The 14,194-nt window shown below is 37.5% G+C and overlaps 1 protein-coding gene across 1 annotated transcript in view; it reads left to right on the plus strand.

Annotated features, from left to right (window-relative positions):
• The window catches only part of CENPJ (centromere protein J), a gene marked incomplete at its 3' end in the record, with an annotated part of 35,238 nt that overhangs the window by 8,082 nt on the left and 12,962 nt on the right, over window positions 1-14,194 (plus strand). The window contains exons 6-8 of the mRNA XM_008569097.1: window positions 823-925; window positions 1,055-2,690; window positions 4,397-4,529. Coding sequence (XP_008567319.1) covers window positions 823-925; window positions 1,055-2,690; window positions 4,397-4,529 — 1,872 coding nt within the window. The remainder of the gene's footprint in view (window positions 1-822; window positions 926-1,054; window positions 2,691-4,396; window positions 4,530-14,194) is intronic.

Below are 14,194 nucleotides of genomic sequence, written 5' to 3' on the forward strand. Positions count from 1 at the left end.
TATATTTGAAATATTTATTTATTTCTTCTTCTTCTTTTTTTTTTTTTTAAAAGATGACCGGTAAGGGGATCTTAACCCTTGACTTGGTGTTGTCAGCACCATGCTCACCCAGTGAGCTAACCGGCCATCCCTATGTGGGATCCGAACCCTCAGACGGGAGCGCCGCCGCGCTTCCCAAGCGGCGCACTATCCAGTGCGCCACCGGGCCGGCCCATTATTTATTTCTTATATTTGAAATATTGAGGGCCGGCCCGTGGCTCACTCGGGAGAGTGCGGTGCTGATAACACCAAGGCCCCGGGTTCGGATCCCATATACAGATGGCCGGTTCGCTCACTGGCTGAGCGTGGTGCTGACAACACCAAGTCAAGGGTTAAGATCCCATTACCGGTCATCTTTTTAAAAAAAAGAAAAAAAAAGAAATATTGATTGATGTTATGATATGAGCAAAATAACTTTGTTGTTTTATTTACTCACATTGCTAAGGACTTTTCTTAATTTAAAAATGCATATTTAATGAACTAGTTTTGAAATATATTTTAAAGTTGTATAACGAATATGTTACTCCAAAAGCTAATCCATAGTCAATAGATGGACCTCAGAAGGGTTCTTGAGTACCCCCAAATCATGTGCAGAGTTTGTATGTTTCTGTATTGTGGAGGGGTGGAGGAAGATTGTAGCTTTCTTTAGATTCTCAAAGGGGGTCCCTGACTTTGAAAAAGGTTAGTTCTCAGTATAGTCAAGGGTATCTATATTAGGCAGAGTAAGTGTAAAGTATTCACACAATTATGATTTGCATTTTAAATAACTGTCTTTATGATTAGGCCTATTAAAGCTGCTATTAGAGAAAGGAAACAGACATTTGAAGACTTCTTAGAAGAACAAATTCGGTTGGAAGAACAAGAACTGAAACAAAAACAGCTAAGGGTTAGCATTTGCACTATTTTGATTAAATATTTCTAAGGTTTTAGAGATTTATTTATACTTTGCTTTGAAAATAGCTTTGAGATTACTTGGATATACCCGAATTAATTCAAATATTGTATTTTATTTTAGGAAGCAGAAGGACCATTGCTAGTCAAAGCAAAACCAAAACAACCATTCTTAAAACGAGGAGAAGGTTTAGCTAGATTTACTAATGCTAAATCTAAGTTTCAAAAAGGGAAAGAAAGTAAACTAGTGACTAACCAGAGTACTTCAGAGGTCCAACCTGTGTTTAAAATAGAAAAACAACCATTCCAGCGGAAGACTGCTCTTATAAATAAAGATCTGTGTGCAGAGAACCCTACTGTTAGAAAGGACAATAAAGTTAGAACCAAGAGTGGTTCTGTCACACTCAGTCAGAAGCCAAAGGTACTTAAGAGTAATAATGGCAAAAGTGGAATCTCTCCGTCAGGATTGAAAGTGCACACGGGGAAGAAATGTGATGGGCAATTTAGAGACCAGATCAGATTAGAAAAAAAAGTTGAATCTAATAATAAAGAAAATCTGCCTGAGTGTATAAAACCTTGTCATACTGGTTGCAAAGTGTGGAATAGGACACAAGGTAAAGACAGAGTTCCTCTTTCGACAGGGCCGGTCAGCTGTGTGGCTTCTGAGAGCCCAATAAGTGAGGCTGTGAAAGAGTCTGAGTCTTCTCTTGATGTTTCTCTTCAGAAAAAGTTAGAGAATTGGGAACGACAAAAGGAAAAGGAAAATTTGGAATTAGATGAATTTTTGTTTTTAGAACAAGCTGCTGATGAAATGTCATTTTCTAGTAATTCCTCATTTGTACTGAAAATCTTAGAAAGAGATCATCAGATCTGCAAAGGTCACCAGATATCTTCTACCCCTGTCAAAGCTGTGCAGCAGGAGAAGAGAAATCCAGTGGATCCAATTAGTCAGTGTAACCACAGTGAGGATCCAGGCCATACTGTACGGGAAAAGAAGAGTGAGGGTGAGGTCACACCCAAGGAACTTGGTTCAGTGTCCTCACCTGATGGGTTGAGGGAACAGTCTTGTCAAATCAGGAGGAGAGCCTTCCAAATAGGCACCTCTGAAAATCAAACTCCATGGAATCCAAGTGATGAAGAAGGTGTTACAAACAGTGATAGTAGCACTGGTTCTGAGGAACAGCTTGATGTTCCTATAAAACCATTGGCTGAGGATAGAGAAAGGGGTTTCAGCAGCAGAGAGGATAGCCCACAAGTCTGTGACGGCAGGCGGCCTTTTAGGGATACCAGGACTAAAGAAGATAAAAGGAGAGATGTTGATCTGGATTTGTCTGATAAAGATTATAGTAGTGATGAGCCTATATTAATAGAAGTCATAAAAAATAAAGTATCTGACTCCTCAAGAAGACCCTCACCTCTAAGTATGAGTAAAATTGACTTTGATGATGAAAGAACTTGGACCGACCTTGAAGAGAATTCATGTCAACATGATGTTATTCTTGGGGATGAAGACATTTATGGGCTTCCCCAGACACGCTTCTCTAATAAGAGTGAAATATGTATCCTGGACAAAACCATAAAAAGGAAGGTTGCACCAGTCAAGAAGGGAGAAGACTTGAGTGAGCCCAGGAGGAACAGAAGTCCTCCTCCTGCATCGGAACTGATGATGAAACTCTTCCCTTCTTTGAAACCAAAACCAAAATCAGATTCACACTTGGGAAATGAACCCAAGTTAAACATAAGTCAAGACCAATCACCTGGTGAGTCAGAGCATTATAAAATATGTATCAGCATGTTGTAAATGTAACATTTGTTTTATTAATATGTTGTCAGAATGCTTAAAATCTAACCTTGTTGCTCAGTAGATTAATGGGTGATTTTTAAATTTTTTATTTATTTTTGGGTGTAAATAATATGATAGTAGTAAGTATAAGAGATTCAGATGAATTGTGTTATCAATTTTTCAGACTTAAACTTGTGTTTTATCTTTCGCAAGGCTTTAAAATTAATTTTAAAGTGAGATAAGATTTAATTTAATTTTACAACCAGGGAGTACCCAGTTTATGGTTTGTGTTACTGTGGGGTGAACTGTTGTGTATACGCATGTTTTTTGTGACTGTTTAAATTTTTATACACACACACACATATATATATATTTTTTTTCTTTTTTCTTTTTTATTACTTCATGCATTAACTTGTCAAACATGACCAAGAAGGAATACAGTAAAATCTGTTTCCTTTCTTCCCCAGACCTGCTCCTAGTCCCCTGTCCTAGAAGTATCAACATTACCATTTTGTTTGTATATTCTAAAAAGAATCCACACAGGCCGACTGGTTAGTGCAGTTGGCTTGAGTATGGTGTTATAACAACAAGGTCAAAGTTTCAGATCTCCATACTGGCTAGCTGCCAAAAAAGTTAATATATAAAGAGTCCATGCATATAAAAGCATATTATGAGTGTGTGTATAATTTCAATTCTACACAAATGAACACACGCTTTTTACAAACTGTCGTGCACCTTGCTTATAAATTTTGGTGATTGTTCTAGCATATACACATATCCGCCTCATTCCATTTAATGACTGTGTAGTATTTGGTTGATGCAATGGACTTTTCAAACTTAACATTGGAAAACTGCTTTCTATTGTATTATAATATGAACTCTGAATGCCTAGAAGAGCATAGGTGTTTTAAAATATAGATTATAACTTAAGCATTTTAAAAAAATTCTGATTTTAAAAGTAATGCTTCTTGCACAAAGTTTAGAAGCTTAAAAAAAAGCATAGAAGCAGAAATATTTATAGCTAAACTACTCAAAGGTAACTGCTGTACCATTTGGGGATATTTCCTTCCAGTCATTTTTTCTATGTATTGTTAATTGATAGAGACATATATTATAACTTGACTCAGCTTTTTAGCCTTATTATATACATAAGACTTATGTTCCAAAAGGGTAGTACCAGTAGATAAAAATGCTTGTTTCAATTGAAGAACAGAAGCATTGGCTATTTTGCTTTTTTAAATCATAAATTTGATAAGGGAAAAAAATCTTAATTTACATTTCTTTGATTAGCAATCAGGGATAAACTTTGATTTTGGTGTTGAATAGCCCTTTAGATCTCTTGTGAATTATTTATTGATGTTCTTAAGGTATTTATATACAGGTATATTGGTCTTTTAGAAAATTGATTTGAATTATTTCTTTTTATTGTATAATGTTGATTCCTCGTCAGGTTGATACTCTTTTGAAGTAGAATAATTTAATTCTTCATTTAGACTGGTTTCCTCTGTAAAGTTAAGCCAATTTAATTTTTTTTCCTTTTTTGTTATTTGAAGCATTGTGTCTAATGCACTTTAACAGCACAGGTGTTTACCATATTCTTGGCTCTTAGTGTTAATAGCTACCAGTGTTTTTGCTGCTGTAAAGGCCTTTTATGAAGTTCAGTATTTATGGCCTATTTCATAGGTGACAGTGCTCTATCCCAGGGTTTGAGAGAGAAAGTTATTGAATTGGAAACAGAAATAGAAAAATTTAAAGCTGAGAACACATCTTTAAATAAACTTCGCATTGAACAAGAAAGTGCCTTGGAAAAGCTCAGGTAAGTTTGTATCTATAAGTTGGGAAAAAAATATACAGTGATTCAATTACATCTTTAAGACCATATCTAAAATATTTGAAACATTTTAATCAATCCAACAAATATAGATGAAAAGGACATGAAATATGTCACATAAGTTTTTTTATTAAATACAATGACCCAGCTGCTGCCTCGGCTCATTTATCATCCATATAAGGAACTATTATCATATTGGGATAAAAATAATGGAAACTACAGAACTAAAAGAGAGCCCCTAAGTATTACGCTCTCTGTCCTCCTAGGCTTGGGATTGGGGGCAGCTGGGGCAGCAACAGGAGCCTTGGCTCTAGTTATTCAGCATCAGAATTACCAAAGGTTGCAGGCAGCCATAGATGCTGATATTTAAAGAAATAGAAAGCTCCATTACTAAGTTACAAGAGTCCCTTACTTCCCTTTCTGAAGTGGTCCTGCAAAACAGAAGGGGGCTAGATCTCTTGTTCCTTCAACAAGGTGGGCTTTGTGCCACAAAAAAAAAAAAAAATAATAAATAAATAAATAAATAAATAAATAAATAAATACAATGACCCCATATAATCAAAGATGTGTTAAAAGGGGAATTCTCTTAGTGGTGAGGTCATAAATTGAAATTTGGAAAGCAGTTTACAGTTACGAATCCAAGTGGTACCTTGGCTAGTGTGTTAGTTTCGTAGGGCTGCTGTAACCAAGTACCACGAACTGGGTGCCTTACAGTAATTAAACTTTCTTTTCTTTTTTTTTTTGTCTTTTTCGTGACTAGTAAGGGGATCGCAACCCTTGGTGTGGTGTCGCCTACACCGCGCTCAGCCAGCGAGCGCACGCACCGGCCAGTCCTACATAGGATCTGAACCCGCGGCGGGAGCGTCGGTACGCTCCCAGCGCTGCACTCTCCCGAGTGCGCCACGGGCTCAGCCCTAAACTTTATTTTCTTATGGTCTGGAGGCTAGAATTCCAAAGTCAAGTTATCAGCAGAGCCATGCTGTCTCAGCTTGTAGGGGTTGCTGGCAATCCTTGGCATTCCTTGGCTTGCAGCTATATTCACTCCAATCTCTGCTTCCATCAGCACATGGCCACCTTCCCTCCATGTGTCTGTCTTCACATGGCATTCTCCTCTGCATGTGTGTATGTCTCTGTGTCTGTTCTTTACAAGGACAGCATTGTATTAGATTAAGGGCCCACCCTACTCCAGTCTGACCTCATCTTAATTTACATCTTAATTACATCTGAAAAGATTTTATTTTCAATAAGGTCACATTCACAGGGATTGGGACTTCAACATGTTGTTTTGGAGGATGCAACTACACTCATAACAGTCGTTGGTATGACAAACGTAGTTTTCTACCCTAAGTAATGATCTGACCTGATTTTATTGGGTAGCAAAACCTGAACTGAACTTATATGAGGCTATTTATGCGTGCCTATGTGTGTGTTTATTTTGTAGTTATTCTTATTCTGAATAGTTAAAAGTTCTGTTGGAGAGTATTAATACATTATATTCCAGAGTGTTGCCCTGGATCTTGCTGGGGATATTATGTAATATATAGCATACACACTGTATTTCTTTCTTTTTTGTTTTGTTTTGTTATTTTAATGTTTAATTGGGGTGAAATTAACGGGCCAAGCCCATGGCGAACTCGGGAGAGTGCGGCGCTGGGAGTGCAGCAGCGGTCCCGCCGTGGGTTCGGATCCTATATAGGGATGGCTGGTGTGCTCACTGGCTGACCGCGGTGCGGCCAGTCTCAAAAAGGACAAAAAAAAAAAAAAATTAACATACTAACAATTAACCATTTTAAAGTGTACAATTCAGTGGCATTTAGTGCATTCACAGTATTGTGCAACCACAACCTCTGTTTTTTTTGTCCTTTTTGTGACCAGCTGCACCGCGCTTGAGCGCACCGGCCATCCCTATATAGGATCCAAACCCGCGGTGGGAGCGCTGCTGCTGCTGCGCTCCAAGTGCCGCACTCTCCCGAGTGCGCCACAGGCTCAGCTCCACAACCTCTGTTTTCAAAACTTTTTTTTATCATCCCAGAAGGTCAGCCCATATCCATTAATTAATCACTCTCTATTTCCTTCCTCATCCTCTTTTTGGCAACCACTAATCTTCTTTATGAATCTATGGATTGACCTATTCTGGATATTTCATTTAAAATGAAATATACAATATGTGATCTTTTGTGTCTGGCTTCTTTCACTTAATGTAGTATATTCAAAGTTCATCTGTATTATAGCATGTGTCTGTACTTCATTACTTTTTATGGCTAACTAGTATTCCAGTTGTATGGATATACCAAATTTTGTTTGTTGTCTGTCATTCATCTGTTGATGGACATTTGGGTTGTTTCTGCCTTTTGGCTATTGTGAATAATGTTGCTATGAATGTTCCAGTCTCTGCTTTTAATTCTTTTGGGTATATAGTCAGGGTAGAAGTTCTGGATCATATGGTAATTCTATACTTAATTTTTTGAGAACCTGACATACTGTTTTCCATAGTGGCTGTACCAGTTACATCTCCACCAGCAATGCACAAGGGTTCTATTCTAGTATTTCTACATTCTTGCCAACACTTGATATTCATTTATTTATTTATTGTAATATCCTAATGAACGTGACATAGGCATTTAGATAGAAATTTCTAAGTATTGCTTTTACTGTATCCTATAAGTTTTGGTATGTTGTGTTTTCATTTTTATCCCTCTTTCCAAATATTTTTTAATTTCCTTAGTGATTTTCTTTGACCCATTAAGCATTTAAGAATGTGTTGTACATTTTCCATGTATTTGCTTTTTTTCAGTTTTACTTCTGTTATAAGGTACTTTGTATGATTTCAATTATTTTAAATTTATTGAGAATTGTTTTATGGCCTAGCAGGTGGTCTGTTTTGGCAAGTATTACATGTGCACTTGAGAAGAATATACATTCTGCAGTTTTTGGGTAGAGTATTATTTTTATTCCTGTTAGGTCTAGTTGGTATATAGTGTTGTTCATATCCTCTATTTTCCTATTGCTTTTCTGTCTGGATGTTCTATTATCAAAATTAAGTTATTGAAATCCAAATATTATTGTAGAATTGCTTATTTTTCCCTTCAATTTTGTCAGTGTTTGCTTCACTTGGTTTTGGGACTCTGTTGTTTGGTGTGTATTTGTTTATAATTGTTACATTTACTTGGTGAATTGTGATTATATCAATATATAATGTCCAATTTTTGACTTAAAATCTATTTTATTCTAATAATAGTTAGCTACCCCAGGTCTCTTTTGGTTACTATTTGCATGGAATGTTGTTTCATTTTCAAACTATTTTTAGGTTTAAAGTTATTCCCTTGTCTTTAGTCTACAGAGAGTTTCATGTAAGCAAGCAGCATATTTGAATCTTTTTTTTTTTTTTAAAGATGACTGGTAAGGGGATCTTAACCCTTAACTTGGTGTTGTCAGCACCACGCTCTCCAAAGTGAGCTAACTGGCCATCTCTACATAGGGATCTGAACCTGTGGCTTTGATGTTATCAGCACCACACTCTCCCAAGTGAGCCATGGGCTGGCCTGAATCATTTTTTTATTCTTCTGCCAATCTCTGTTTCTTAACTGGGGAATTTAATGCATTTAAATTTAAGGTGACTATTGATAAGGATCCTTCAAAAATGAAGAAGAAATTAAGACATTCCCAGATATAAGCGGTAGTAATTTGCCATTAATAGACCTACCCTATAAGAAATGCTAAAAGGAGTTATTAAGGATCACTTTGTCAGTTATGAAGTACTTGGTTGTCAATTGTTTTCTTTCAGCACTTCAAATATATTATCCCACAGCCTCTGGCCAGCATGACTTCTAATGAGACAGCTCTTGAAATTATTGAGGATCCCTTATGTAGAGCTAGGGCTAGGGTCTGAAGCTGACAGACCCCTCAAGCCCATTCACAAACCCTTCACACGCAGGTCTATGAGCTAGGTAACCAGCAAAAAGGTCCTTGGAGCCTTGGTGAGCTAGGGCTAGGGTCTGAAGCTGACAGACCCCTCAAGCCCATTCACAAACCCTTCACACGCAGGTCTATGAGCTAGGTAACCAGCAAAAAGGTCCTTGGAGCCTTGGTTGAAGTAGGAATAGTCTTTATTCAGCACACACAACACTATGAGCTAGGTAGTACAAAGAGAAACTCAGAAACTTAACTGCTAAGGGCAAAGTCCAAAGAAAAACTGAAAACTGAGCAGCTGCCACCAGAGTAAACATGCTCTATTTTTAGACGTGAGCTCTCTGCGGGCCAGCCTGCTTCACAAACTGAAGAACACACAGCAATTTATTAGAAACATACATAGGTGCACCTGTGCACTAACTCCACCAACACACAACTTGTTTACAAGAAATGTAGAGGGAGCCTGACTAAATTATCCTATTTTCCCCATACCTTATCTGTGAAAGGCACTCCTCTCTTGCTTTTAAGATTCTCTCTTAGTCTTTTGACAGTTTCATTATAATATGTCATGGTGTGGATCTCTCTGTTTATTCTACTTGGAGTTCTTGAGCTTCTTGGATGTGTAGATTCATGTCTTTCATCAAATTTGGAGAGTTTTTTTGTCATTATTTCTTCTAATATTCTTTCTGCCTCTTTCTCTATTTATTTATTTTTGGCAACTATTTGGTACAGGTGTCAAACCCTGGACCTTGGTGTTATCAGCACAAAACCGTAACCAACTGAGCTAACTGGCCAGCCCCTCTTTCTCTACTCTGGGACTTCCATATTGTATATGTTGATGTGCTTCCTGGTATCCCATAGTTCCCTTAGGCTCCATTCACTTTTCTTCATTCTTTCTTCATGCTCCTCAGGCTGCATAATTCCAATGGCCCTATCTTCAAGTCCACTGATTCTTCCTTCTGCCTGCCTAAATCTGCTGTTGAACACCTCTGGAGATATTTTTACTTCAGCTATTATACCTTTCAGCTCCAGAATTTGTTTTGTTCCTTTTTATAACTTTAATCTTTCTTGATATCTCTCTACTTGTTTATACATTGTTCTCCTGACTTTCTCTAATTCTTTATTGATGGTTTTGTTGAGCACTTTGAGCATATATAAGTCAGTTAATTTAAAGTCTTTGGCTAGTAAGTCCCATGTCTGGCTTTCCTCAGTGATGGTTTCTGTCAATCCCCCCTGCCCCTGCCACTGGTGAATTGGTCTTACTTTCCTGTTTTCTCTATATGCTTTGTAAATTTTTTATGAAAATTGGACATTTTGAAAACTGCATTGTGGTAACCTTACACCCAGGGATTGCTCTTGTTGCTCTTTGAGGGCTGCAGTTGTCCGTTAGTGTCTCTTCTGGACTATTTTTGCAGTATTGTGTTCCTTATCATGTGTGTCATTGAAGTGTATTTTGTTATATCTGCAGTTAGCCAGTGAACTGACAGATTTCTTGAAAAGACTGGCTCCAATAAGAAAAGAAAATAAAGTGTTTTGTGTCTTTAAATTATTTTGACATGCATCTCCTGGAAAGGGGTTTGAAACAATGGCCAGCCTCTGTGTCAGTCCCTCAGTGCATGCTGAGGCAGATCAAAATTTTGGAGGATGGTGTCTGTTTTGCTCAACTTGGCACCAGCAAGGTGTCCCAGGATGGAGGCTATAGTCTGAACAGCTGACTGCTGCAGGGCTGGGAGCTCAGGGATGGTAGCTGTTAGGCATACATGGAAATTCACCCAAATCTCCCAGCCTTTTTCTTCATCCAGCACTCCCTAGGACACTGCAAGTCTTCCATTAGACTCGAGAGTTGTGAAATAGTTGATTCTGAGTGGTCCTCCCAGCTCAATAGTTGTTTTGGTGGAGGAATTGATTCCTGCAGCTTCCTGCTTCACCAACTTCCTTGTAATCACTCCTGAATTTTCTTCTAAATCCTGAAAAATTATGAATTCTAAAACACATCTGACCCCAGAAATCCCAGATAAAGGATTGTAGATGGTATTGATCCACTTAAAAATGAAACTCATTTACAATACTGTATTCTGAGGTGTGTTTAAAAATCAAATTCTGAAAAGTAGTTATTTTGTAATGGAAATACCTTTGTTTTTCTGCTGATATATGTTGTACATATGTGATTATTGTGAATAGTAGTGACAGGTTAAAAAGTGAGAACTTATTCAAAATCCTTTCTTCACCCAAAATTAACTTTTTAACTGTCTATACTTCATTATTTTAAAATGTAAATATTTGTCTTCTAAATCATAAGATAATGGCTAATTTTCTTTTTTTTAATTAATATTTTATTTTGTCAATATACAATGTGGTTGATAATTGTGGCAATTACCAAAACCTACCTCCCTCCTCCTTCTCCCCCCTCGCTCCCAACAATGTCCTTTCTGTATGCTTGTCGAATCGATTTCAAGGAATTGCAATTGTTATGTCTCGATGAACATTGGGGAACATGTATACCTTCAACTTGATGATTTCCATTCCTCTGGGTATATGCCCAGCACTGGGATAGCTGGGTCATATGGTAGATCTATCAGCAATTATTTGAGGAACCTCCATACCATTTTCCGTAGAGGTTGCACCATTTTGCAGTCCCACCAACAATGTATGAGAGTTCCCTTTCCTCCGCAACCTCGCCAGCATTTATCGTTCAGAGTCTTTTGGATTTTAGCCATCCTAACTGGGGTGAGATGGTATCTCAGTGTGGTTTTGATTTGCATTTCCCGGATGCTGAGTGATGTTGAGCATTTTTTCATATGTCTGTTGGCCATTCGTATATCTTCCTTAGAGAAATGCATATTTAGCTCTTTTCCCCATTTTTTAATTGGGTTGATTGTTTTTTTCTTGTAAAGTTGTTTGAGTTCCTTGTATATTCTGGATGTTAATCCTTTGTCCGATGTATATTTTGCAAATATTTTCTCCCACTCCGTTGCTTGTCTTTTGCTGTACAGAAGCTCTTTAGTTTGATATAATCCCATTTGTTTATATGTCCTTTGGTTGCCCGTGCTTTTGGGGTCTTATTCATGAAGTCTGTGTCATAATCCCATTTGTTTATTTTTCCTTTGGTTGCCCAGGCTTTCGGAGTCATATTCATGAAGTCTGTGTCCAGTCCTACCTCCTGAAGTGTTTCTCCTATGTTTTCTTTAAGAAGTTGTATTGTTTCAGGGTGTATATTTAATTTTTTAATACATTTTGAGTTGACTTTAGTGTATGGTGAAAGGTATGGGTCTAGTTTCATTCTCCTGCATATTGATATCCAGTTCTCCCAGCACCATTTGCTGAAGAGGCAGTCTCTTCCCCAGTGTATAGGCTTGGTGCCTTTGTCAAAGATCAGATGGCTGTAGGTGTGTGGGTTGATTTCTGGATTCTCTATTCTATTCCATTGATCAGTGTGTCTGTTTTTATGCCAGTACCGTACTGTTTTGGTTATTGTAGCTTTGTAGTTTAGTTTAAACTCAGGTAGTGTTATGCCTCCACCTTTATTTTTTTTGCTCAGCGTTGCTTTGGCTATGCGTGGTCTTTTGTTATTCCATATAAATATCTGGATACGTCTTTCCATTTCTGAGAAAAATGTCATTGGAATTTTGATGGGGATTGCATTAAATTTGTATATCACTTTGGGTAGTATGGACATTTTCTCTATGTTGATTCTTCCAATCCAAGAGCATGGGTTATCTTTCCATCTTCTTGTATCCTCTCTAATTTCAGCAATGGTTTGTAGTTCTCGTTATAGAGGTTTTTCTCATCCTTGGTTAACTCAATTCCTAAGTATTTTTTTTTCCTTTTTGTCTCTTTTACTGACTGGTAACGGGATCGCAACCCTCGGTGTTGCGCCTGTACCGGGGACCGGCCACGGGATCGCAACGCTCGGTGTTGCGCCACACCACGCTCAGCCAGTGAGCGGGAACCGGTCTCCACATGGGATCCTAAACCTCGGCGGGAGCGCCGCCGCGCTCCCAAGTGGCGCACTCTCCATTGCGCCACTGGGCCGGCCCAATTCCTAAGTATTTTATTTTTTTGGTGGCTATTGTAAATGAGCAGGCTTTCTTGATTTCCCTTTGTGCATGTTCACTATTGGAGAATAGAAATGCTACTGATTTTTGTGTGTTGACTTTGTATCTTGCTACTTTGCTGAAATCATTTATCAACTCCAAGAGTTTTTTCTGTAGAGGCTTTAGGCTGTTTGATATATAGGATCATGTCATCTGCAGATAGGGAAAGTTTGACTTCATCTTTTCCAGTCTGGATGCTCTTTATTTCTTTTCTGTGATTGCTCTGGCTAGTACTTCTAACACTATGTTGAATACGAGTGGTGAGAGTGGGCCTCCATGTCTACTTCCTGTTCTTAAAGGAATAGCTTTCAGCTTTTCCCCATTCACGATGATATTGGCAGTGGGTTAATCATATATGGCTTTAATTATGTTGAGATAATTTCCATTCATACCTAACTTATAGAGAGTCTTTGTCATGAATGAATGTTGAATTTTATCAAATGCTTTTTCAGCATCTATAGAGATGACCATATGGTCCTTGTGTTTGATTTTATTACTATGGTGTATCATATTTATTGATTTGTGTATGTTGAATCAGTGTTGCATCCCTGGGATGAGTCCCACTTGATTATGGTGAATAATTTTACGTATGTGTTGCTGTATTCTGTTTGCTAGTATTTTAGTGAGGATTTTTGCATCTATATTCATCAAGGATATCAGCCTGTAGTTTTCTTTTTTGGTTATATCTTTACCTGGTTTTGGTATCAGGATGATGTTTGCTTCATAGAATGAGTTTGCGAGATTTGCGTCTGTATCAATCTTTTGGAATAGTTTCTGAAGAATCATTGTCAATTCCTCTTTGAATGTTTGGTAAAATTCTGCTGCAAATCCATCTGGTCCTGGGCTTTTCTTTGTTGGGAGCCTTCTGATAACAGCTTCAGTCTTCTTTATTGTTATCATTCTGTTCAGATTTTCTACGTCTTCATGGCTCAGTTTTGGGAACTTGTGTGTGTCCAGATATTTATCCATTTCCTGCAGATTTTCAAACTTGTTGGCGTATAGTTGTTTATAGTAGTCTCGAATGATTCCTTGTATTTCAGATTGATCAGTTGTAATATCGCCTTTTTCTTTTCTAATTTTTGTTATTTGAATCTTTTCTCTTCTTTTTTTTGTTAGCCATGTTAATGGTTTGTAAATTTTATTATCTTTTTAAAAAACCAACTTTTTGATTCATTGATCTTTTGTATTGTTTTTTGGGTTTCAATTTCATTAAGTCCTGCTCTGATCTTAATGATTTCTTTATGTCTGCCTACCTTAGGTTTGGATTGTTCTTGTTTTTCTAGTTCTTTAAGGTGAAGTGTTAGGTTGTTCACTTGCCATCTTTCCATTCTTCTGAGGTGAGCATTTAATGCGATAAATTTCCCCCTTAGTACTGCTTTTGCAGTATCCCACAGGTTTTGGTATGATGTGTCATTATTTTCATTAGTTTCAATAAATTTTTTGATTTCCTGCTTGATTTCTTCTTGGACCCATGTGTCATTAAGTAGAATGCTGCTTAATTTCCATGCATTTGTATAGTTTCCAGAATTTCGTTTGTTATTGATCTCTAATTTTAATCTCTTGTGGTTTGAGAAAATACATGGGATAATTCCAATTTTTTTGAATTTGTTGAGACTTGATTTGTGACCTAATATGTGATCTATCCTG

The sequence above is a fragment of the Galeopterus variegatus genome, unplaced genomic scaffold, assembly GCF_000696425.1.
Source record: "Galeopterus variegatus unplaced genomic scaffold, G_variegatus-3.0.2 Scaffold465, whole genome shotgun sequence".
NCBI classification, from domain to species: domain Eukaryota; kingdom Metazoa; phylum Chordata; class Mammalia; order Dermoptera; family Cynocephalidae; genus Galeopterus; species Galeopterus variegatus.